General features: G+C 43.1%; 1 protein-coding gene across 1 annotated transcript in view; it reads right to left on the reverse strand.

Moving 5' to 3' along the window:
* The window catches only part of LOC124554785, a 121815-nt gene that overhangs the window by 26504 nt on the left and 71071 nt on the right, over positions 1 to 24240 (reverse strand). Inside the window, exon 9 of the mRNA XM_047128433.1 lies at positions 16587 to 16693. Coding sequence (XP_046984389.1) covers positions 16587 to 16693 — 107 coding nt within the window. The remainder of the gene's footprint in view (positions 1 to 16586; positions 16694 to 24240) is intronic.

Genomic DNA, 24240 nt, shown 5'->3' on the forward strand with positions numbered 1-24240 from the left:
ATCCTCTCAATGGGTCCCAATCCAGCGTTCAACCCAGCACACCATGGAACACTTTCCCATAACCATGTCTTGCGTTGCAGGCAGCATGAGCAACGATAAGATATTATAACAAGCGAACTGCCACATCCAGCACTAATGCACAGACTGGATACCCAGTTGGAACTCTCACCATGGCTGCCAGCCTTGCATGTTCTTACACTTGCTACTGCCAACTCTGACCATGCTGCCTCCTCCACCCTCTCCATGGTTCATGCCTGATACCGAAGTGTGGGTGTGCAGTTTTGGGCGTCAGGAAAAATGGATCCTGACGGTCATCAAGCATCAACAAGGCCACTGGATATTCACATTGGATGTGGGTGGTAGAATGGTGACCCATCATCAAAACCAACTCTGCTTGTGGCAGGGTGAACAACCTCCTCTGTTCCCGGTCACATCTCTGGATGGCCACCTCAGTGATGCAGTGTGCCATTCCTCTCTTTCCCAGTCTCTGTCTTTTCTCAGTCAAGTTTTAGAACCTGTGCTTCCTCCTCCTCCACAACCTGACCCATCGCCCCAGCTGAACACTTATTAGTCTCCTTTTCTAGGCCACCCAATGAACACCAAACTCTGCCGAACCAATGAACACCAAACTCTGCCGAACCCTCTCCTGTAAATGCCGTCAAACCTTACCAAGCAGCACCTCCGATGCAGCCTCCCTTGCCCTCTGGATGTGGATATGGAATGCCCTCTGGCAACCACTCCACATTGCCATGACCCAGGACCCGTGCATGTGCTGACCGGGACTGGTAAAGCCTATGAGCCCTTCTGATGATGCCATGGACATCACACTCGTCCACTGCAACCCTGGGCTTTCAGCCAGTTGTGGGGCCACTCCATAAGCATTGCTCTTTGCCCCTCTATATGGGGAGAACTGTGGTAAACCAAAGGGGTATAATCCCCTTCAGTGGAAACTAAATTCATCAATACCACAGTCACCGGCTGGTCGCAGTTACAACTAGTCTGTTTTCAGCCTTGAATGCCATGGGGGTCGCCTGCCAGAGAGGCACACTGCAGCAAATCCATTGCACAGGATGTATGCGCAGGCACATCTCTAGCGCCACCTGTGCCTGGCTATTTATGTTACTGACGCTGGTCACACTCTCTCACTCGGTCTTCACTCATCACACTGTGTTCCAAACACAGCATTCTCCACTGGTACACACAAACCAAGTGTTTTCTTCCTCCTTTCAATACATAAGTGATCCCACAATATACTCGAAAAATACACTCTAAGAAGAATAAGAAGGAAAAAAAATCATTGCACCACAAAAGAATTATCAGAATGGGATGGAAATAGGTGGATGTGATGCACATGTAATAAAAAATAAATGATTACAATTTCACAAAAATTGGATGATTTCTTCAAGAGAAAGAGCTTCAGAAACTGGGCAAGTCAGTAACATGTTGATCCACCACTGGTCCTTAGCAAATAGTTATTCGGCTTGACATTGAGTGAGAGAGTTGTTGGATGTCCTCCTGAGGGATATGCCATATTCTGTCCAGATGGCAAATCAGAGTGTCAAAATGCTAAGGTGCAGGAGGTCCCTGCCCATAATGCTCCAAACATTCTCAATTCAGGAGAGATCCAGTGATCTTACTGGCCAACGTAGCATTTGGCAAGCATGAAGACAAGCAGTGGAAGGCACTATCTTGCTGAAATGTAAGCCTAGAACGGCAGGCTATGAAGAGCAACATAAAGGGGTGTAGAATATCATCAATGTACTTCTGTGTGATAAGGGTGCTGCAGATAACGACCAAAGGAGTCTTGCTATGAAATGAAATAGCACCCCAGACCCTCACGCCTGGCTGGTGAGTCGTACGGCGGTTGACAAGTTGGTATCCCCCCGCTGTCCGGGGTGTCTCCAGACACATTTTCAGCTTGGAATCTCATTGACTGGAGTGGAGTAGAACTGCCTTCAGTGATGAATCCTGCTTTGAATTCAGTTCTGATGATCAGCGAAGCCTTGTCTGGAGATGCCACAGACAGCGGTGGCACCACAATGCTGTATTAGAGGTCCTGCCATGAGGACACAGGTTGTCTGTGATGTATTGTACCATCAGAGTTCCCTCAGTCACTATAAGCCACGACTCGATGTCATAACTGATGACTCCCCACATGAAGACACCAGAAGTAACACCACTGAGCCTCTCCAAAACATTGGAAGAATAGGACCTGTGCCCAGGTCACCATCAGACTTACTACGGTCCTCCTGTGTAGTGCAGAACAGTGAGTAATCTTAGAACACAATGTAGCATAACCCATCAGCATTCCACACTTCCTGGTCACGGCACCACTCCAAACGCAGGTTTGTGCTTTGGTGTTAATGGAAGCCTGAGCACTGAGTGGTAATTCCTAGTCCAGTTGCTGACAGTCTCCTATCAATGATGCGGGATGACACAGAATGTTGCAGGGAGTGCATTACTTGCTTTTGGATGGCTGGCACAGATGTTACAAGATTACAAAGTGCCTGATGCACAATATGGTGATCTTTTTGGTAGTCGGATGTGGTCGACTGGAACCTTGATGATGAGACTGCCTGCTCTCACATTCCCTTGTATTTCAGCATTTGGCCACTGTCACATCTGAATGTCCCATAAATCTGGATATTGCACAGTTCCATTAGCCATCCAAATGGAGACCCATAGTGAGGGCCCCTTTCAAATTCTGTCAAGTGCTGATAATGCCGTCTCATACACGTACACAGCATCTCCATATTCTTCACAGGGATCTCACCAACTGATGCAGTTCATGCCCCTTAAATAATCTATTGGGCCTGGTAACAAAACTAAACGTGAATAAAACTAATGTAATCCGGTGGCCACTCTACCTGCCATGCAAGCTGGTGGCCAATATACCTGTCATGCAAGCTGGTGCCAATATACCTGTCACGCAAGCTGGTGGCCAATATACCTGTCACAGAGAAACTGGCGGCAGTGTATTTGAAACCTCAATTTTTTGGAGCTGTTCAAAGATACTATGTTACACGAGACATCATAGGCATTTTCAAGGCTGGAAAGAAAGATCTGTAAAGTGTTGTCCAAGTTAAACAGCTTTCAGCTAGTTTACAAAAGGGAGGATGACACGGTTTGAATCTGCACTAGAAGCAAATACAGAATTTCCTGGACTCAAAGACAATTGTGTGTTATTGCTAACCATGAGCTGCAAGCTATTTGTTGTGTAACTAGTGAGAGCAATAATATGATAGATAATGCCACGTTTATTCCTCCGTGTTGACAAAACTAAAGTCCAAGGTAGCTCAGTGAATAACTGGTGGAAGGTTGTTGAAAGCTGAAGCCTGGCTTCCTATAGCGATGGCTTTTTTTAACAATCCACCACTGTCTATGCAATATTCTCATATGTTTCTGGAGATGTCTCTGTTTCAATAAAGATGTTATTGGTAATTCCAGTCTCCCAGAATTACTAGTGATGGCTAATGGAACTCTTGCCGAGACTTTGTAAATGAAAAAATGGTTCAAATGGCTCTGAGCACTATGGGACTTAACTGAGGTCATCAGTCGCCTAGAACTTGGAACTAATTAAACCTAACTAACCTAAGGACATCACACACATCCATGCCCGAAGCAAGACTTGAACCTGCGACCGTAGCAGTCGCTCGGCTCCAGACTGCAGCGCCTAGAACCACATGGCCACTCCGGCCGGCTTTGTGAATGATTTATACAATGTATCCAGTGTCGAATGCTAGTGTTATGATCAACTATACATCACCCAGTTTTCTATGGCTATTGTGCATTTTTGTAGTTTCATTTTGAGAATGGCTGTCTGAGAAATAGTGGTAAACAGGCACATAACTACAGAATGTTACCTGCTTTCAAATGAGTATGTGCGATGGGGCTGATGAAGACCTGTAGATCGGGGGGAGGGGGAGGAACACAAAGTTAATGGTGGAGAATTATCATGTAGCTGAATATGACTTCCAGTGTCACCATGACAAATCTTCCCTGACAAAATACATTCAACAAGTTAATATCTGGAATAGGTCATTATGATTGGATATTCACATGATCACATGATAAAGGTCACATTTTTCATACTCGACTTTTACATCTACAGTGGAAAAGAAAAACTTTTGACAGTGAAAATGCTTAAAGTATTTGAGATTATTACCTTACTTCAAGCTCAACAAATCCAGCCTACATATAACTGAACAGCGATGACACGTTAATGGTTACCGTAACTAGCTTTTCTGGCAAATGTATCATTCACTTACCTTGTAACACTATGTACTGCCAATTTAAGGTTCTGTTATGTAAGTATGCATAATAGTGATAACTACAGCCACAAAATTCTTTTGTGTAGGATTAGTCATTCAGTTTCTTCACTTTGGTGGTCAGTTGTTAGCTATAATGAGGCTATTCAACCAACAAGGTTCCTGGAAGTGGTAAGTTCCTATGGGTCCAAACTGCTGAGATCCTCGGTCCCTAGGCTTACACACTACTTAATCGAACTTAAACTAACTTACACTAAGGACAACACATACACCCATGCCTGAGGGAGGACTCGAACCTCCAATGTGTGAGGGGGGCTGCGTAGGGCGCCTCAGACACCGCGGCTACCCCATGCGGCCAAAGTTTCTGGAAAACAGTATTTTATTGAAACCCTTCTGGAACCCCTTCGGAGAGTTCTAGTTTTCCTATTTGCAGATTGGCATTAGTATGTTAGTCCTTTAAGAAATTATGGCATACAATCAGAACAACTGGAATCATTCTGTAGAAACGGTTCTCATGCAACATATCAGATGTTGTCATAAAATTCCCCACAATATTTCATCGGCACAACTGACCGACATCTTCAGGTGTGACAAACACAATGCTGAGCAGTGAATGAAGCCTCCTATTTATGCAAGTCAAAGCAGAAAATGTGCAGGCATGAAGGCATCAAATTCGTTGGTCAATAGCGAAGATTTCCTGAATGGTAATGGGAAGGATAGCTAAGCCACCTGTCAGACAATGAAGCAAGAGCTTCAGTGCATGCACACAGGGACACTGCTGAGGATATGAGGAAGGAGATGTGTCATGCCCTGACACAGGCCCAGTACCAAAAAACGATATGTCAGCTGGAAGGATGTTAGTGCTTTGATCTCTATGTAATGATTCTGATATAGTGATCTTACCTGTGGTTAAATGTAACTCAACTGTCATTCTGTGCATATCGATGCTCTGGGTAGTTTTAATTAAAGTGCAGCTACTCATGGAAGTCCAGTGCGGGCTGTAATTATTGTATGGGAGTGAAACTTGGTAGATATGTTAATGTAGAACCAATTTATGGGAGACAAAATATCAGTTGCAATTTTGGTCACTAGGTGCAAATCTAGCACTGTACACTGTTTGTTTGACAGTGTGACATCCACACTGTCATTTGACAAGCCATAACGTGAGTGAACAGTACGGCTATCGAGAAGAGAGACCGTGCGCTGTTAGTGAAACACTTGTATGTGAACGGCAGCAATTACAGTGCTGCACAGAGAGATTACCGTTGATTGAAAGAAGAGAGGACAGATGTCGTCAAATGATTTAAAGAAGATGATAATGAAATTAAAAAACACGGGTGAGCTTGGTGTGGCACCTGGAAAAGTACCTGCTACTGTAACTGGCCATGCAGCTTGTCCCTCGCGTAGACATAGCACTCGCGCAGTTTCATGAGAATTGTCCATCCCATGGTCAACAGTACAGCAAGTTTTTTGGCTATATTACACCAGTACCCATACAAGATAAAGATGGTGCAGCAACTGACCCTCATGATCTGCAGCAACATTGCCGGCCGCGGTGGCCGAACGGTTCTAGGCGCTTCAGTTTGGAACCGCGCGACTGCTACGGTCGCAGGTTTGAATCCTGCCTTGAGCATGGATGTGTGTGATGTCATTAGGTTAGTTAGGTTTAAGTAGTTCTAAGTTCTAGGCGACTGACGACCTCAGATGTTATGTCCCATAGTGCTCAGAGCCATTTGAAACTTTGCAGCAACATTCTAAATTTGCTCTTTAGTTTCTGGCATGGATTGAGCTTGAAGATATGTGGCTGGGCTATATTTTATTGTGTGACAAGGTACATTTTACACAACAGGGTGCAGTGAATATCCAATACTGTTGAATTTTGTGTACTGTGGATTCACAAGCACCTTTATTCTCGACCCACTCTTCTTTGAAGAGAATACATCAAGAGGGTCTGTCAGGTGTACCATGATGTCTGCATGTTATTGAGGTCTCCTTGCACAGCATGTGACTTCTGCTTTGGAAGAATGCAACTATGTAAATACCACTGTTCTCATCCAAGACTGTTAGCAATAAAATTAACATTATGCCTTTCTCACTTTTCTGACCTTTCCTGCCCACATCCCATTCGTAATCCAGTACATTATGGAAACATTTCCATATGTTTTTCTTGCATTCACGGCACCAAATTTGCACCTGCTGTCCAAAATTGTAACTAATTTTTTTCCAGCATAAATTTGTTCCACATTAACTCATTAGAATAACTACCAAGTTTTGCTGCCATACGATAATTACAGCTCACGCTGGACCTCCGTGAGTAACTGCACTTTAATTATAACCACATGGTACACAAGAAAGATGAATCAACTATTGGACGACTCTGCCTATAGCATTCAAAACAAGACTGTCCAGCCAAAATACAACAAAAACTTTAAAGCCCTAAAGAACAGCACAATCTCTGATGATGTGGCAAAGAGACTTTGTACACAGGTACCCATTCCTCCCAGGTTATACAGATTGCCTAAGATTCATAAGGACAATGTTAGAGTGGTACCATGACCAGGCAGCATAGTGTGCTGATGAACTGCATTACATAGTGTTCAGTGATGAATCACCGTTCTGCACTATCCGGATGAGCATATTCAACGAGTACAGCAATAGACTGGAGGAGAGGTCCCATTCTTCCAATGTTTTAAAGAGGCACAGTGCTTTACTCCTAGCAATATGGTGTGGAGAGCCATCTGGTATGACTTCACATCATGACTAGTAATGACTGAGAGAACTCATGACAGCGCATTGGTACATCATGTACGTCCTATGTCCTCATGTGTTACTTCTCATGCGACAATCTCGTGGTGCCATTGTTCAACAGAATGATGATCGTCCACACATTGCACATGTCTCCACAAACTGTCTGTGGGTTGTTGAGGTACTCTTGTAGCCAGCAAGATCCCCAGATCTGTGCCCGATAGAATGTGTGGGACCAACTTGGAAGCCAACTCCATCCCATAGCCAGTACTCAAGGGTATCAATGACCAATTACAACAGTAATGTGGCAGCTTGCCTCAGGACAGAACATAATGGCCCTATGATACCCTTACCAACAAAATCATTGCATGCATCCAGGCCAGAGGGGGTGCAACATCATACTGACAAATGAGTTCATACCACCAAATTCTTTGTAAATTAGACTTAATTTTGTAATCACTTAAATAACACTACATACCCTGTCAAGTTTCATTTCGTTACCTCCTGCCCTTATGGTTCTTTTTCCTTTTTCTTTTTTCTCTTTTCAGGCAGTGTAAATGTCTCATATACAGTATCGTTGGTTGAAATTTTAAGACTGAGAAGGATACGTACTATTGAAATGAATTAATACCACAGATAAGGCATATGGCAATACACAAATAATTAAGACCGACAAACTACACATCACAGAATATTCTTCATGGTGTGAAGCCCTAACATGTTACAATCTGGACCTCTAAACATCGTGGCAAGGAATCAAAGAGGATATTGTTTGTATCTCCATCCTTGTGCCAGGAGGTCTGGGGGACTACGGTCATTCACTATTCTAAGAAAATGCACTTTGTACGCAATAAATAACAACATAAGGACGGCTGTAAATGTTTCATTTTCAAAGAGGGTATGTTCCGGGTGAATCTTGCTCTTCACATTATTTTCTGAGAGTTAATAAGGCAGAAACTATGGTAGCTGATGGACCACAATGTACAAGTTACTGACCAATCGTATCTCAAAATTACACTCCTGGCAATTGAAATAAGAACACCGTGAATTCATTGTCCCAGGAAGGGGAAACTTTATTGACACATTCCTGTGGTCAGATACATCACATGATCACACTGACAGAACCACAGGCACATAGACACAGGCAACACAGCTGCACAATGTCGGCACTAGTACAGTGTATATCCACCTTTCGCAGCAATGCAGGCTGCTGTTCTCCCATGGAGACGATCGTAGAGATGCTGGGTGTAGTCCTGTGGAACGGCTTGCCATGCCATTTCCACCTGGCGCTTCAGTTGGACCAGTGTTCGTGCTGGACGTGCAGACCGCGTGAGACGACGCATCATCCAGTCCCAAACATGCTCAATGGGGGACAGATCCGGAGATCTTGCTGGCCAGGATAGTTGACTTACACCTTCTAGAGCACGTTGGGTGGCACGGGATACATGCGGACGTGCATTGTCCTGTTGGAACAGCAAGTTCCCTTGCCGGTCTGGGAATGGTAGAACGATGGGTTCGATGACGGTTTGGATGTACCGTGCACTATTCAGTGTCCCCTCGACGATCACCAGTGGTGTACGGCCAGTGTAGGAGATCGCTCCCCACACCATGATGCCGGGTGTTGGCCCTGTTGCCTCGGTCGTATGCAGTCCTGATTGTGGCGCTCACCTGCACGGCGCCAAACACGCATACGACCATCATTGACACCAAGGCAGAAGCGACTCTCATCGCTGAAGACGACACGTCTCCATTCGTCCCTCCATTCACGCCTGTCGCGACACCACTGGAGGCGGGCTGCACGATGTTGGGGCGTGAGCGGAAGACGGCCTAACGGTGTGCGAGACCGTAGCCCAGCTTCGTGGAGACGGTTGCGAATGGTCCTCGCCGATACCCCAGGAGCAACAGTGTCCCTAATTTGCTGGGAAGTGGCGGTGCGGTCCCCTACGGCACTGCGTAGGATCCTACGGTCTTGGCGTGCATCCGTGCGTCGCTGCGGTCCGGTCCCAGGTCGACGGGCACGTGCACCTTCCGCCGACCACTGGCGACAACATCGATGTACTGTGGAGACCTCACGCCCCACGTGTTGAGCTATTCGGCGGTACGTCCACCCGGCCTCCCGCATGCCCACTATACGCCATCGCTCAAAGTCCGTCAACTGCACATACGGTTCACGTCCACGCTGTCGCGGCATGCTACCAGTGTTAAAGACTGCGATGGAGCTCCGTATGCCACGGCAAACTGGCTGACACTGACGGCGGCGGTGCACAAATGCTGCGCAGCTAGCGCCATTCGACGGCCAACACCGCGGTTCCTGGTGTGTCCGCTGTGCCGTGCGTGTGATCATTGCTTGTACAGCCCTCTCGCAGTGTCCGGAGCAAGTATGGTGGGTCTGACACACCGGTGTCAATGTGTTCTTTTTTCCATTTCCAGGAGTGTATATACGGGGCTAACATCAGTTTCAGGAAAACTGTGGTACTTCTGGCAGGAGCAGAAAAACTGGTCCAAGGTGTAACATCAGACAGAGGAAGTGAGTTGATTATACAGGAAATGCAATACATCTGTGCCAACTCTGTAACTGCCCATGCCCCATGTGTAAGGCTTGCTACTTGACTGCCTGGAAGAGGGTTCTCCAGAATGCCTGGTGGTTACACGACAAGTTATGGATCTGACTGAACATTCCAGCAACTGGATCCCAACATATGTGAGGCACAGAGCCTATAAAACTTTTAAGAATGTGTTTATATGGGACTCACTATCTATCATTCTGGCTTAACTCTTTAATTGGAAATAAAAATGAAAGCCCATATTATACCCACAAATTTCTAGCTGAAATCACTTATCTTCATTTTTGAAAAGTAAAATTGAAACTTTGTCTATTTTGGAATGTGGATTACTGCTGAAAAATCATCCGCCACTACTGTATGAATTCTTGTGATCGGGGAGACAACACTCTCCCGTGTCTGTTTTCTCATGGTGTAATTGTTTGAGGAGTGGAGAGATTATCTGAAAATGCATAGTTTGTTTTATTGCTTCAATGAACAAATACACTGACAAGGAGCCGGCCGAAGTGGCCGTGCGGTTAAAGGCGCTGCAGTCTGGAACCGCAAGACCGCTACGGTCGCAGGTTCGAATCCTGCCTAGGGCATGGATGTTTGTGATGTCTTTAGGTTAGTTAGGTTTAACTAGTTCTAAGTTCTAGGGGACTAATGACCTCAGCAGTTGAGTCCCATAGTGCTCAGAGCCATTTGAACCATTTTGAACACTGACAAGGTTGAAACCTGGGAGAATATTTACCCAAACAATGCAATTGAGAATGAGAGTTATGAAATAGTTCGCTTTACTGTGTATAAGTTGCACTATAATTGTAATGCTTTTCTTTTTCAGAAAGTAGTGCAAGGTATGGTATCTTATATCATAGAATGTATCCAACCACTTTTCATAACAAAAGCGGGTGTGTGGCGTACTTTGTACACATCTGTTGCCACTTGCAAGTGTTACCTCCACAGTAATGAACAACTTGAGGCATTTAACAGTGCAGTTGCATCAGATACTTGCCAACTGCTTATTTGATTGCTAATTACCTCACAGATAACTGCCTCATTTTGAGATTGTGCTGCTAACCTGGAATCTGGGTCATTTTCTTGCACAGATCATAATTTTCTTCTCACCTAGCTTGCTGTTTATTTTATATTACTGCTGCTCACTTGGACGTATGACAAAACACCTTATCACTGTGTTAGCTGAAGCAATAATGAAGGAATAGGTATGGGCTCACAATTGTAAAAACAACAATGGAATGGCCCAAGACAATGTTAATTTGTGATTGGTACACTTTATACACAAGCGTGCTTGCTAGTGGGTTAAAAGAAAGAAATTAACTTTAATTTTGCCTCAAATTTATGGATTGGAACAAGGAAGGTCATTCAACACACAAAATTCAACTGATCTTCCTTTTAAATTGTGAGTTATCTATCCTAACAGACCACTGAACACGGTGCTGGTTCACTAGCTCAGCAGTATTGTGGCCACCATCTATTGTTTCCCACCTGGAGGACTAGTACACACTATTTGTGTACTTCCTCCTCTTTAAAGAAATTGCAAACAGCCAGATCAAAAATCAGCAAGGAAATAATAATAATAATAATAATAAAAACAAAAAACAAAAAAAAACTCTGCACTGTAGTTATTCTCACAAACCAATCCTGTTTCAGTATCCTGTAGATCTGAAGGCATTCGGCACATTAAAAAAAAAACTCGGAGGCTACTGTGAAGGCAGAATAATGCAATTGAGATAGGTCCTGTCTCCTGATACTACTGCTCATCAGTTCTTGGTTAACTGAAAAACCGAGAGTCACATAACAGTAACATAAGGGAACAATGAATAGATACTGAGACAGTTGGAATCCCCATGGAAGAATTTGACAATCATTAAGAAGTCTAAAACCGCTAAAGTAACAGTTTTAGACGATATTAGAGTGGAACAGATTAAACATTTGCGCAACTTTGCAAGTTCATTGCATCTGTTGGTTTTCCTATGTTTATTTGTCCCTAAATGGTGAACAAACCCCTAATCCTTATTTTCTTATTACTGTAGCTCGTGGTTATGGTGGCCTGAGTGAATCCTGGTGCACTAAAGTGTGCAGTCTCACTACACAAGGAAATTATGTCATTATGATAGGCCTGCAAGACAATGATAAAAATGCCACCACCTTTATACTATCAGCTCTGTAGCAACCTGACTATATTCCATTAAATTCCAAATTCTTTCAACTGAACGGGATAAATACTGCAATATCGTCAAACTTTTCAGCCAAGAAAAATTCTGAGGACCAATGTTCAAAAAAAGAAAGATCCATAACTCACAGAAAATTAAACACATCAGTTCTCACAGAAATACAATAGTTATTTAACAACACTTGATTTTGAACTACAAAATGACATATTAGTCGTCAGTACCAGAAGTTACAGTTGCAAAGTAAACAACACTCGCCTTTAAAATTCAGTGCTGATGAATCTCTACACCCACCCACATGAACATAATTTAAGAGTTATTGTAATCTGACCATACCTGAAATATAACTTGTCCAGTCCCCAAAGATCATAAATGTCTGTCTTGCGAAACCAATACGCAACTGAAATTAATTGATGTCATGCAGCTGTCTGGCTGCTAAGACCTCTCCTATAGCCTTGACGTGTGTGTGTGTGTGTGTGTGTGTGTGTGTGTGTGTGTGTGTGTGTGTGTGTGTGTGTGTGGGGGGGGGGGGGGGGGCAGAGAGAGAGAGAGAGAGAGAGAGAGAGAGAGAGAGAGGGGGGGGGGGGGGGAGAGGGAGAGGGAGAGGGAGAGGGAGAGGGGGAGAGAGAGAGAGAGAGAGAGAGAGAGAGAGAGAGAGAGGGAGAGGGAGAGGGAGAGGGAGAGAGAGAGAGAGAGAGAGAGAGAGAGAAGGGAGGAGGTGGTATTGACGTTGGCTTCATAATTTTAGGAATCATTCTCCAAGAATTTCTTTTAGTTGTTGCATATACCGTATTTACTCGAATCTAAGCCGCACTTTTTTTCCGGTTTTTGTAATCCAAAAAGCCGCCTGCGGCTTAGAATCGAGTGCAAAGCAAGAGGTTCTGAAAAATGTTGGTAGGTGCCGCCACAACTAACTTCTGCCGTCGAATATATGTAGCGACACAGGCATGCTTTGTAGGCACAAATATAGATACTGGCGGCAAAACCTCTGCATCAGTAAATAAATTTAAAAAAAGGTGGAAGACGAGATTTTTTTTCTCCGCCCCTAGTTTCGACCACTGCATTTTTATACATTATCCAACGAAGTAAATACAAATTCCGTATTGTTCATCTTCGAATGTAGCAGAATTTCAATGTACTACGAAAATCCGACTGGCAAGACTGTTTGGGCTGTTTGTCAATATGGCCAACTCTACTTTCTGAATTTTTTCCTACCTGTGAGAAGAGATGGTTGCTAATAGTAACCTGATGAAATTTGAATCACATGCACTATTCTCTTCACTATGAGAATAATACGAATATCAACATTTTGCCATGTATTCTTTCGTGTTTGCTGCTATCTCATTTAAATCCGGTTTGCCTAATAAACTACGAAACTAGAGTGAGACAACAGCAAATGCGGAAGAATATACATATCGTGTCATGTTTATATTTGTATTATACTTATGCCTAATAGTGATACAGTCAGAAATGAAGCACGGCAACTGACTAGATTTTTAATTCTAAGATGACTAATTTCTGTGCACAATTTGATGTACTAAAGAAGCGGCCGCAAAGATGTTCGAACGGAGAAACATTTTCGCCTAACTCTCGTTCAGAACATGTTCTATCATACACCATCTATTATTTGGTTCTTGTTGATCATTATCAAAGAAAGCAGCAGTGTAAGTAACAACAAGTAGCAGTCTCTTGGCATTGTTTCGCTAATGAGACGATTCCTCTCTATTTGTTTTAATTGTAAGCGGCGGTAGCGCGCACAAAAGCAAGCCATGCCGCGAGCGGCGACAGGCCGTAAACACGCACTAATCAGAATGCAACAAACTATGCATGACACAGTACAGTAATGCATTTTCTGCTTAGAGTGACGTAAACACCTATAACAAAGAAAATGGCACTTACCAGATCAAAGCAAAATAAGCAATCGATTCAAACCAGATGAAGCACGTGAAAAAGGAAGGGTACCCGAATCTTACGACTCGAACCAAACTACTGTAGCTGTATCGTCATTCATTCGACCTAAATTGTGTCTCATATTACAATGGACCAACTTTGTTTCGATTTGGAGGTGCGGCCTAAAACTTTTCTCTCCCCTTGAATTTCGAGTCTCAAATTTCAGGTGCGGCTTAGATTCGGGAATTTTTTTTTTCTTTATTTCGAGTCTCATTTTTCACGTGCGGCTTAGATTCGAGTGCGGCTTAGATTCGAGGAAATACGGTACTTTGTCTGATGTACGACAGGCCATCTTTCGCAGCTTTCTGAAGAAGGAAAATATATGAATTACAGTACAGCTGATATGCAGTATGGCCAGCTATTTCATTATCCTCACACTTGATTGCATACTTTGGGTAAACATTCACCTAAAAATTTCAATGTTATCTTAATTCTAGTGAATTTGTTTGTTGAAATGATAAAACTATTCATTTTCAGATCAGCAACCTGCTCCCCAAACCACTATGGCATGAGGAAAAAGATGCTGTATAGTGTTTTCCTTTATCACAATAGTCCATACACTAGCAGCAGGTAATTTTTTGGTATTAATCTGCATTCAAAAATGTGCAAAGTTATAATTTCAGTTTGCAAAAGATGAAGATAAGTGATTTTAACAAGAAACATGTAGGTATAATTGAATTTTAATTTTCACTCTGGAGTGCCTTCTTATAGCCAATAAAGTAAGCAATCCTTACACATGGGGCATACGCAGTTCCAGAGTGGGTATCAGATATCTTGCAGTTCCCATAACAATGACATACTTTCTCTGTCTGGCTTTGTATATCTTGAACCAGTTTTCCTTCTCTTACTGCCAAATACTCCGAATTTTCTGCTGTTTTGTATATGGTGACCCAATTTTTGGCATTTCAGTGTACATATCCTCTGCAGTTCTCCTGTACAGAGCTAACATTGTGGATAAGATGTGTGGTCCCGTAACCAATCAGTGTTGCATGTGAACACCTCTTTCTACTGGTTCCACACACCCATCACCTTTATAGCAGCATGACATGTACAAATTCAGCTGCCACAGTACATAAAATATTTCTTGGGGCCCCCAACATTCTTCCCCTTTAACTGTGACTCACAGGTTAACATTGGTCTTTTGATATCAATGATAAATACTTCCACTTTCATGTTTATATTTTTGATGGCTCTTCACTGCCAAAGTTAGCTGCAACACAACATTTATGGTTACACAAGAGAGGAGGATCTGCCACATACAGCCATGTCAGGTGCCTGCAGTCATAATCTCTTATTGCTGGTTCACCATTCTACAAATGCTCTGAGTTAGATTTCATGTGCACCATTACTCTTTGGCATTAACTCACACAGGTAACCGTGTGCATTAACACACCACTTCTGGGATTCTGGGAGGCCTACCGGCCGAGGACTGAATTCACACAGTGGATTAAAGAAGAGGTCCATGCACTGACCAAGCTGGATGTGGTTTTTAGGTGGTTTCCCACAAGTGAAAAGTTGAATAGCAGGCTGGTATGCCTGTCCCAAAATACTCGCACTTTGACATGGGGTAAAACAGGTGGGGAACACAAATTCTGTCCTCTAGAGGGAGGGGCACGTGGGAGGAGAGAGACAGCATGAGGGAGCGACAGGTATGGTATCCAGCCACCTCCTACCACTTACACTGCCATATCCAGATTAACAAGTCGACCCTACGTACACGTGAGATAATGTCAGAAAATAAGATGGAGCTTCATAGGCTTTCCAATTTTTACAAATGTTAGTAAGAAATCTGACATATGCTTACATTAAGACTGAATGAGGTAGTGAAGTGGTTAGCACACTGGACTTGCATCTGGGAGGATGGTGGTTCAAATCTGCGTCCAGCCATCCAGATTTAGGTTTACATGATTTCCCTAAATTGCTCACGGCAAATGCTGGAGTGGTTCCTTTGAAAGCACACAGCTGATTTCCTTCTCCATCCTTCCCTAATCTGACCTTGTGCTTCATGTCTAATGACCGCATTGCTGACAGGACGTTAAACACTGATCTCCTCCTCCTCCTGCTTATGTTAAGAGGTAAAAGAGGTGCAACTGCTTACACATGGTGTGTGGTTCTTATAAACAAACTCAGTCGCACATTACCTGTACAATCTATTAAAAATGTTTCTTTTATGATCTTTAACTTCACTGTTACTTTGTTTCTTTCCTTCTCCAAATTAAAATCCTCTAAACAATTAGATAACATGACACTGTGAATTAGATAGTGCAGATTATGCTGGAAACCTGTAGAATACAAGCACTTGAATGCATACAGACTATCACTCACAATATAGTGAACATATTAAGCAGTGGTTGGGAATACAAACAGTAACACACTAGCTCTTGCCCAGGAAGGGCTGGAAGAACACAGTTGTGTCCATACATGTATTTTATGTACTATGAAGAAGCCCATAAGCTATGTTCAAGTTCTTGTGTATGAGCCTACTGGTCACTTTATGTCTCAATATTTGGAAAGTTGTTATTTTTACACATTCCATTACTTCATGTATATTAAAAATGAAACTGACAACAGAAGTGATGAAGTAATCTTCCAGCTTGAGTATCTTTGGGTAACCTTACACATCATACACTTAATTCAATATAATCAGACCACAGTTCGAAGATGGATTTCCTTAGCAATTAGACTCAAGTTTTATCATGTCATTCTATACTGGTGCTCGTAAAACACCATTAACAGTCTGCTTCTGGCAGTTTGTCACAGACTTCTTTCCTAGACAATCTTTCCAAGTATTATTTGTTTTGTATGGTTCCATGTTAGCCACAGTGTTGTCACACATACTGAGATCACTTACAACTGTCAAAATTACAGATATTTTTTAAGGCAATACATACCCAACAACGATACTTGCTGTACGGATCCAGTTCATCATATGTTATAAGATATGATTTCAGATTCTCTTTCCAGAATCCAATACATTTCATCTTGTAATCAGGGTCACCTATACAAACACACAATTTTAATTATTGGTATGTACACAGTATAAAATTTATGTCTACAATACAATCTGATGCTACAGTTCTGACGATTATTTCTCAGAACAATTCAAGTTCTACAATATTGGCTTATCCTTTTCCATTTAATTACAACATGCAATTTGATTTCAACAACAGTTCTGCCAACCAGATGGAAATACAAATCAGACCTTATGAGGCACACTGGTGTTTATGCACTACAGAGGTACCTTGTAGCACATAACAGAAAAGAAAGATGGGGAACAATGATGATGTCCAAATCAGCTGTGAATGAACAATCTAATATAAACACAAACACAGCTACACTAGAAATTTCTGGAAAACAAAATGTGTAATACAGTTGCAATAGGATGGAAGAGGGGAAAAAAGAACTTTAAATGACAGTTTCTTCAAAGACTAATATTAACTCTTCAGACAAAAAGACCGGATAAGGGAAGGGTAAAAATGGGCAGGTGTGTTGGCAGATGATGGCACACAATGAGGGTGAGGAAGTGGGAATATAGGGAGGTGGTAGGACAGAGGGGGCAGAAACTGTTGAGTGGAGGGTGTGCAGACAGTATGTTACTGTAGGTTGAGGCCAGGATAATTTTGGGAGTGGAGAACATGTTGTAAGGCTAACTCCTATTTGTGCAGTTCAGAAAAGGTAGTAGTGGAGTGGAGGATCCAGAAGCAACCACTGAAATCAAGCCTGTTATGTTCAGCTGCATGTTGTGCTGCAGGGTGATTTACTTTGGTCTTGGCCACAGTTTTGTGCTGTCCATTCATCCTGATGAACAGCTGGATCCCTACTCACTGTTGACACCACTTCCCTGTACACCAATATCCCCCATGCCAATGGTCTTGCCACTATTGAGCACTACCTTTTCCCGACTCCAAACCCACTATCTGACTCCTCATACACTTTACGAACTTTATCCAAACACACAGATACTTCTCCTTTGAAGGGAAGGTATACAAACTAATCCGCAGCACCATGGCCACCTGCATGGTACCCTCCAATGCCAACCTGTTAATGGGCCATTTACACGAAAACTTCCTAGTCCTGCAAATTTCCCAACCTCTAGCCTGCTTCAGGTTCAATGACAGGGTGTATACATGGACAAGAAAAAAGAATTCCCAGATTTTCCCCATATTTCCAGGTTAAAAAAAGCACTTTTCCCCTCATATGAAAATACACTTCTTACATGGTGAAAAATGAACTTTTTCCATGATGAGTGACAGTATACTTTCCCTCGGAGCTGTAAAAATACCAATCCTTTGAAAGGTAAAAATTTTATACACCAGTTTAGAACTCTCCGGTTCTTCAGAAAAAAAACCCTGGCAAAGTTTTGGAAACATCTCTGATATGCAGCAACATTTACACTGCGTATTTTCATATTCCTGTTATGAAAGTATATATTCGAATTCCATCAAACACAGCACGTTAGTTTATGAAGCATTGAAATCGAGATTGAAATGCGCTTTTGTAAGCCAATCATAGCTCATGTCTACATCTACATCTACATCCATACTCCGCAAGCCACCTGACGGTGTGTGGCGGAGGGTACCCTGAGTACCTTTATCGGTTCTCCCTTCTGTTCCAGTCTCGTATGGTTCGTGGAAAGAAGGATTGTCGGTATGCTTCTGTGTGGGCTCTAATCTCTCTGATTTTATCCTCATGGTCTCTTCGCGAGATATACATAGGAGGGAGCAATATACTGCTTGACTGTTCGGTGAAGGTATGTTCTCGAAACTTTAACAAAAGCCCGTACCGAGCTACTGAGCGGCTCTCCTGCAGAGTCTTCCACTGGAGTGTGTCTATCATCTCCGTAACGCTTTCGCGATTACTAAATGATCCTGTAACGAAGCGCGCTGCTCTCCGTTGGATCTTCTCTCTCTCTTCTATCAACTCTATCTCGTACGGATCCCACACTGCTGAGCAGTATTCAAGCAGTGGGCAAACAAGCGTACTGTAACCTACTTCCTTTGTTTTCGGATTGGATTTTCTTAGGATTCTTCCAATGAATCTCAGTCTGGCATCTGCTTTACCGACGATCAACTTTATATGATCATTCCATTTTAAATCACTCCTAATGCATACTCCCAGATAATTTATGGAATTAACTGTTTCCAGTTGCTGACCTGCTATTTTGTAGCTAAATGATAAGGGATCTATCTTTCTATGTATTCGCAGTACATTACACTTGTCTACAATGAGATTCAATTGCCATTCCCTGCACCATGCGTCAATTCGCTGCAGATCCTCCTGCATTTCAGTACAATTTTCCTTTGTTACAACCTCTCGATACACCACAGCATCATCTGCAAAAAGCCTCAATGAACTTCCGATGTCATCCACAAGGTCATTTATGTATATTGTGAATAGCAACGGTCCTATGACACTCCCCTGCGGCACACCTGAAATCACTCTTACTTCGGAAGACTTCTCTCCATTGAGAATGACATGCTGTGTTCTGTTATCTAGGAACTCTTCAATCCAATCACACAATTGGTCTGATAGTCCATATGCTCTTACTTTGTTCATTAAACGACTGTGGGGAACTGTATCGAACACCTTGCGGAAGTCAAGAAACACGGCATCTACCTGTGAACCCATGTCTATGGCCCTCTGAGTCTCGTGGACGAATAACGCGAGCTGGGTTTCACATGACCGTCTTTTTTGAAACCCATGCTGATTCCTACAGGGTAGATTTCTAGTCTCCAGAAAAGCCATTATACTCGAACATAATACGTGTTCCAAAATTCTACAACTGATCGACGCTAGAGATATAGGTCTATAGTTCTGCACATCTGTTCGATGTCCCTTCCTGAAAACGGGGATGACCTGTGCCCTTTCCAATACTTTGGAACGCTACGCTCTTCTAGAGACCTATGGTACACCGCTGCAAGAAGGGGGGCCAAGTTCCTTCGTGTACTCTGTGTAAAATCGAACTGGTATCCCATCAGGTCCAGCGGCCTTTCCTCTTTTGAGCGATTTTAATTGTTTCTCTATCCCTCTGTCGTCTATTTCGATATCTACCATTTTGTCATCTGTACGACAATCTAGAGAAAGAACTGCAGTGCAGTCTTCCTCTGTAAAACAGCTTTGGAAAAACACATTTAGTATTTCGGCCTTTAGTCTGTCATCCTCTGTTTCAGTACCATTTTGGTCACAGAGTGTCTGGACATTGTTTTGATCCGCCTACCGCTTTGACGTAAGACCAAAATTTCTTAGGATTTTCTGCCAAGTCAGTACATAGAACTTTACTTTAGAATTCATTGAACGCCTCTCGCATAGCCCTCCTCACACTACATTTCGCTTCACGTAATTTTTGTTTGTCTGCAAAGCTTTGGCTATGTTTATGTTTGCTGTGAAGTTCCCTTTGCTTCCGCAGCAGTTTTCTAACTCGGTTATTGTACCACGGTGGCTCTTTTCCATCTCTTACATTCTTGCTTGGCACATACTCATCTAACGCATATTGTACGACGGTTTTGAACTTTGTCCACTGATCCTCAACACTATCTGTACTTGAGACAAAACTTTTGTGTTGAGCCGTCAGGTACTCTGTGATCTGCTTTTTGTCACTTTTGCTAAACAGAAAAATCTTCCTACCTTTTTTTAATATTTCTATTTACGGCTGAAATAATCGATGCCGTAACCGCTTTATGATCGCTGATTCCCTGTTCTGTGTTCACGTGATGTCGCGAGCCAATGGCAGGAGCATAGGACACATGATGATGTCGGCTAATAGCAACATCACTGTTAAGTAGCATCAATGCACAGATAATAAAAGTTAATGGTTTAAATAAATGTACATAGTGTAGCTACACAAAAAGCTAAGCTTTCACATGTAACATTGGTCTGTTTGCATGTGTTACACTTCAAGATTTATCACACAAATGTGCCAGTAAAATTTTAAATAATGACATTAATGTCTGGTCTTCTGGGCTCAAAATTCTTCCTAAGTGGTTAGTCCTCAATGTGTTAAGTTTTAAATGATAGTCAAATGTTCTGTGATTTAAGATATCATGGCCTCAGCCTCCAGTATCCTACTGTCCCCATACCCTCCACTGAAGTTTTTACCCCTATCCTGTCACTTCCTCCCTATTTATGTCCCTTCACCCTCACTGTGTGCTGGCCCTTCCCTGCTCCTCTCCTTTTTCACTCCCCTTCCCCATCCAAACTAAGTGTCCTACAGCCTCCCGATGTTGTGCATGGTGGCAGTCTTGTCATGCCACCTTCTGGTCCCTGCACACTCTGTTGGACAGTCCTCTTCTCTCCACCCACCCGTACCCTGCTATCCCTTCTGCCCTCTCCAGATTTCTGTCTTCGTTTCATGTGACAGTTGTGTTCTGGTCCAAGCAGCCAGACATGGCAGTTGTGTGTGTGAAGTGTGCTTGTTTGTTTGAGTGAATGTGTGTGTATTTTCTGTTCTGAAGAAGGCTTTGGACAAAAGCTAAACGTGTAACAGTCTTTTCATTGTGCCCACCTGCAACTCAATGTGTCATCTTTATGGAGAGTATCAATCTATCATTTTCCTTTCCCTTTTAGTGTTGATATTCCAATCTGGAGTTTCCATTATTTAAAACTGTGATTTTGTTATATTGGTACACGTTAAATAATGTAAGTCAAGTATAGACATTGTCTGCAAAATAAGCTTCTTAAAGCTTCTTGAAGTAGTCACACTGTGGCTGTTTCAGCCTTAACAACAAACTATAATACCGGTTCATCATAAAATTATTTACTTTGCACAGTTTATAAATGGGGCAGGGCAAATTCATCAACTGTTGATGAATTTTTATAAGTAGTTTGTGCCTTTATGTAAATATTTACGGAATGGGTGCCTAATTCAAATGTGGACACAATTCTCTTGAAGATGATCTACATGAAGGATGTCACAATGCTGCAGCCGCAGACAAAACATCAAGAAAATGCACAACTTTCTGAGATAGTATACAAAAACAAGAGGGAAAAATCTTCCCAGAGAGTCTGTTGCTGTGAAATATTTCATCCAGACTGTCAACATCTTAAAACTCAACTGTATCAGTCTAGCATCCATTACTGGAAATACATTTAGGAGGTAAATACGTCATTCCTGTGACAAAGAACTAAAGAACCATAGCTGCAACAAAAGACAAACAATGCTGGTGTATACAAAGCTGAATGTTTGGATTGTGACACCTACACTGTTTAAACAGGTTTACCACTTGATATCAGGCTTAAAGAGCATATTCCAACACTTAACAGTAGGTATGCATTCACACAAAACCCAGAACGCAGTAGACAACATGAAGAGTTTTTCTGGTAACCTATGGCACTTTCTGAAAGTTGAAAGTGGAGACAGGTGTTACAACATGATAAAAACTTGACAATAATGTTGGTATCTACATTATATAATCAAATAACAATATAAATATCTTCAAGTAGTCACAGTCTTGCACACATTACATGGTAACCTTTCATAATGCGAACTGACAGAGACACTAAAGTAGAAAACAATGTGCTCAATGATCTTATACAGCAAGGAAGCTAGCAACAAATCCTTTCAAACTGTCGATATTTTATTCAATTTTGTCAGACATGGTACGACAGCTGAACTTTAGCTGACTGTCTCGTACTGGTAGTGTAATCCTCCTGTGTGTGCCATGGAATTGTAAAGTTAGAGGTGTTCTTGTATTTCAATGCATACTTTCTTTGCATTGTTTGCATAATGTTGCAATAAAAAAATGCTCAATCAAAAGAAAGCACTTTTGGAGGGGGTGAAAAAGCCAAATGGAAACTGAATAATGGAAAGTCTAGGGCAGAATAAAGACAGTATTATGAAAAGGTTAGATTGCTACTCATGCTATAGAGGAAATGCCGAGTCACAGACAGGCACAATGAAAAGGCTACTATACATTTAAGCTTTCGACCAAAAGGCTTTCTTCTGAAGTAGAATACACCGATGTGCTTGCGGATGTGTGCGCGGGCGTGCGCAACCACTGTCCCTGGCTGCTGTAGCCAAACTATGGACTGCAGATGTGCCTGATGGGCGCAGCAGTCCGGTGTTGATTGTGGGGCATACAAGCAGCTGGGGGGTGGGGATGCAGAAGCATAGCAGGGTAGGGGTCAGAGAAAATGTGTACTGCATGTGGGAGCATGCAGTGACATGGTAGAACAAGAACAGGGTAGGGCTACAGGGTGTAGTCGGGACCTTTTGTGTATGTGTGGGGGGGAAGGGGGGGACACCGAAGGGATCTGTGAGGGTGAGAAGCAGAGAAGGGAGAAGGGCTAGTGGATGCACTGGCAGAAAAGAAGGCTGCGTAGTGCTGGTGTAGGGGCAGGGAAAGGGATAGATGGGTGAAGAACAGGATCTAGCGAAGGCTGATGCCAGGATATACTGCAGAGAGAGTTCCCAGCTGGTGTCAATAGAGAGGATCCAGATGGCACAGACTGTCAAGTAGTCACTGAAGTGAAGCACATCATTGGGTAACATGTTCAGCAAGTGGTTGGTCCTGCTACCTCTTGGCCGCAGTTTGGCAGTTGCCATTTATGCAGACAGACAGCTTGCTTGTTGTCATGCTCACTTAGAAAGCAGCACACTGGTTGCAGCTTAGTTTGTTGATCATGTGGTTGCTTTGTTAGGTAGCTCTACTTCTGATGGGATAGGAAATGCCTGTGACCGGAGTGAAGTATATAATGGTGGGAGGATGTATGGGACAGGTCTTGCATCTAGGTCTATTCAAGGATATGAGACATGAAGTGAGGAATTGGGAGCAGGGGTGCAGTGAGGATGGACAAGGATATTGCATAGGTTCGGTGGGTGGGAGAATACTACTGTTAGAGGGGTGGGAACACAGAGGGTATGATATTCCTCATTTAAGGGCATGACGAGAGGTTGTCAAACCCTTTGCAAAGAATGTGATTCAGTTGCTCCAGTACTGGCTGGTACTCAGTCACATGATGAGCCCCCACATGAGGAGCCCTCATTTGTTGCTGGATGGAGGGAGGGGGGTGGGGTGGGAGGCATAGGATATGCTAGTGACTGAAGAGACGAAGCACAGGAGATCTGGTTCTGTACGAGGTTGAGAGGGTAATTTCAGTCTGTGGCCTCCGTCAGACCATTGGTATGTTTTGAGATGAACTGCTTGTCCCTACAGATGTGACTGCCATGGGGGCTAGGCCGTATGGAAGATACTTCTTGGTATGGAATTGGTAGCAGTTGTCGAAGTGGAGATATTGCTGGTGGCTGATAGGTTTGACATGGACGGAGGTACTGATGCAGCCATCCTTGAGGGGGAGGTCAACATCGAGGAAGGTAGCTTGTCACACCAACCATCCTCCGCCCTCTGCCCCCCCCCCCCTCCCCCCGAGTTTCCACAGTTCCTGTCGCTTCACCACACGGCACCCTGCTAATCGTTGTCGGTGCCCCCACAGCATGTGGCTAGGGTGTCTTGTCCCTTGGTTCAGATCATGAAGATTTCATCAATGAATCTGAACCAGGTGAGAGGTTTGGGATTCTGGGCAGTTGAGGAGGATTCCTCTAGATAGCCC

Source organism: Schistocerca americana, chromosome X (genome assembly GCF_021461395.2).
Source record: "Schistocerca americana isolate TAMUIC-IGC-003095 chromosome X, iqSchAmer2.1, whole genome shotgun sequence".
NCBI classification, from domain to species: Eukaryota; Metazoa; Arthropoda; class Insecta; order Orthoptera; family Acrididae; genus Schistocerca; species Schistocerca americana.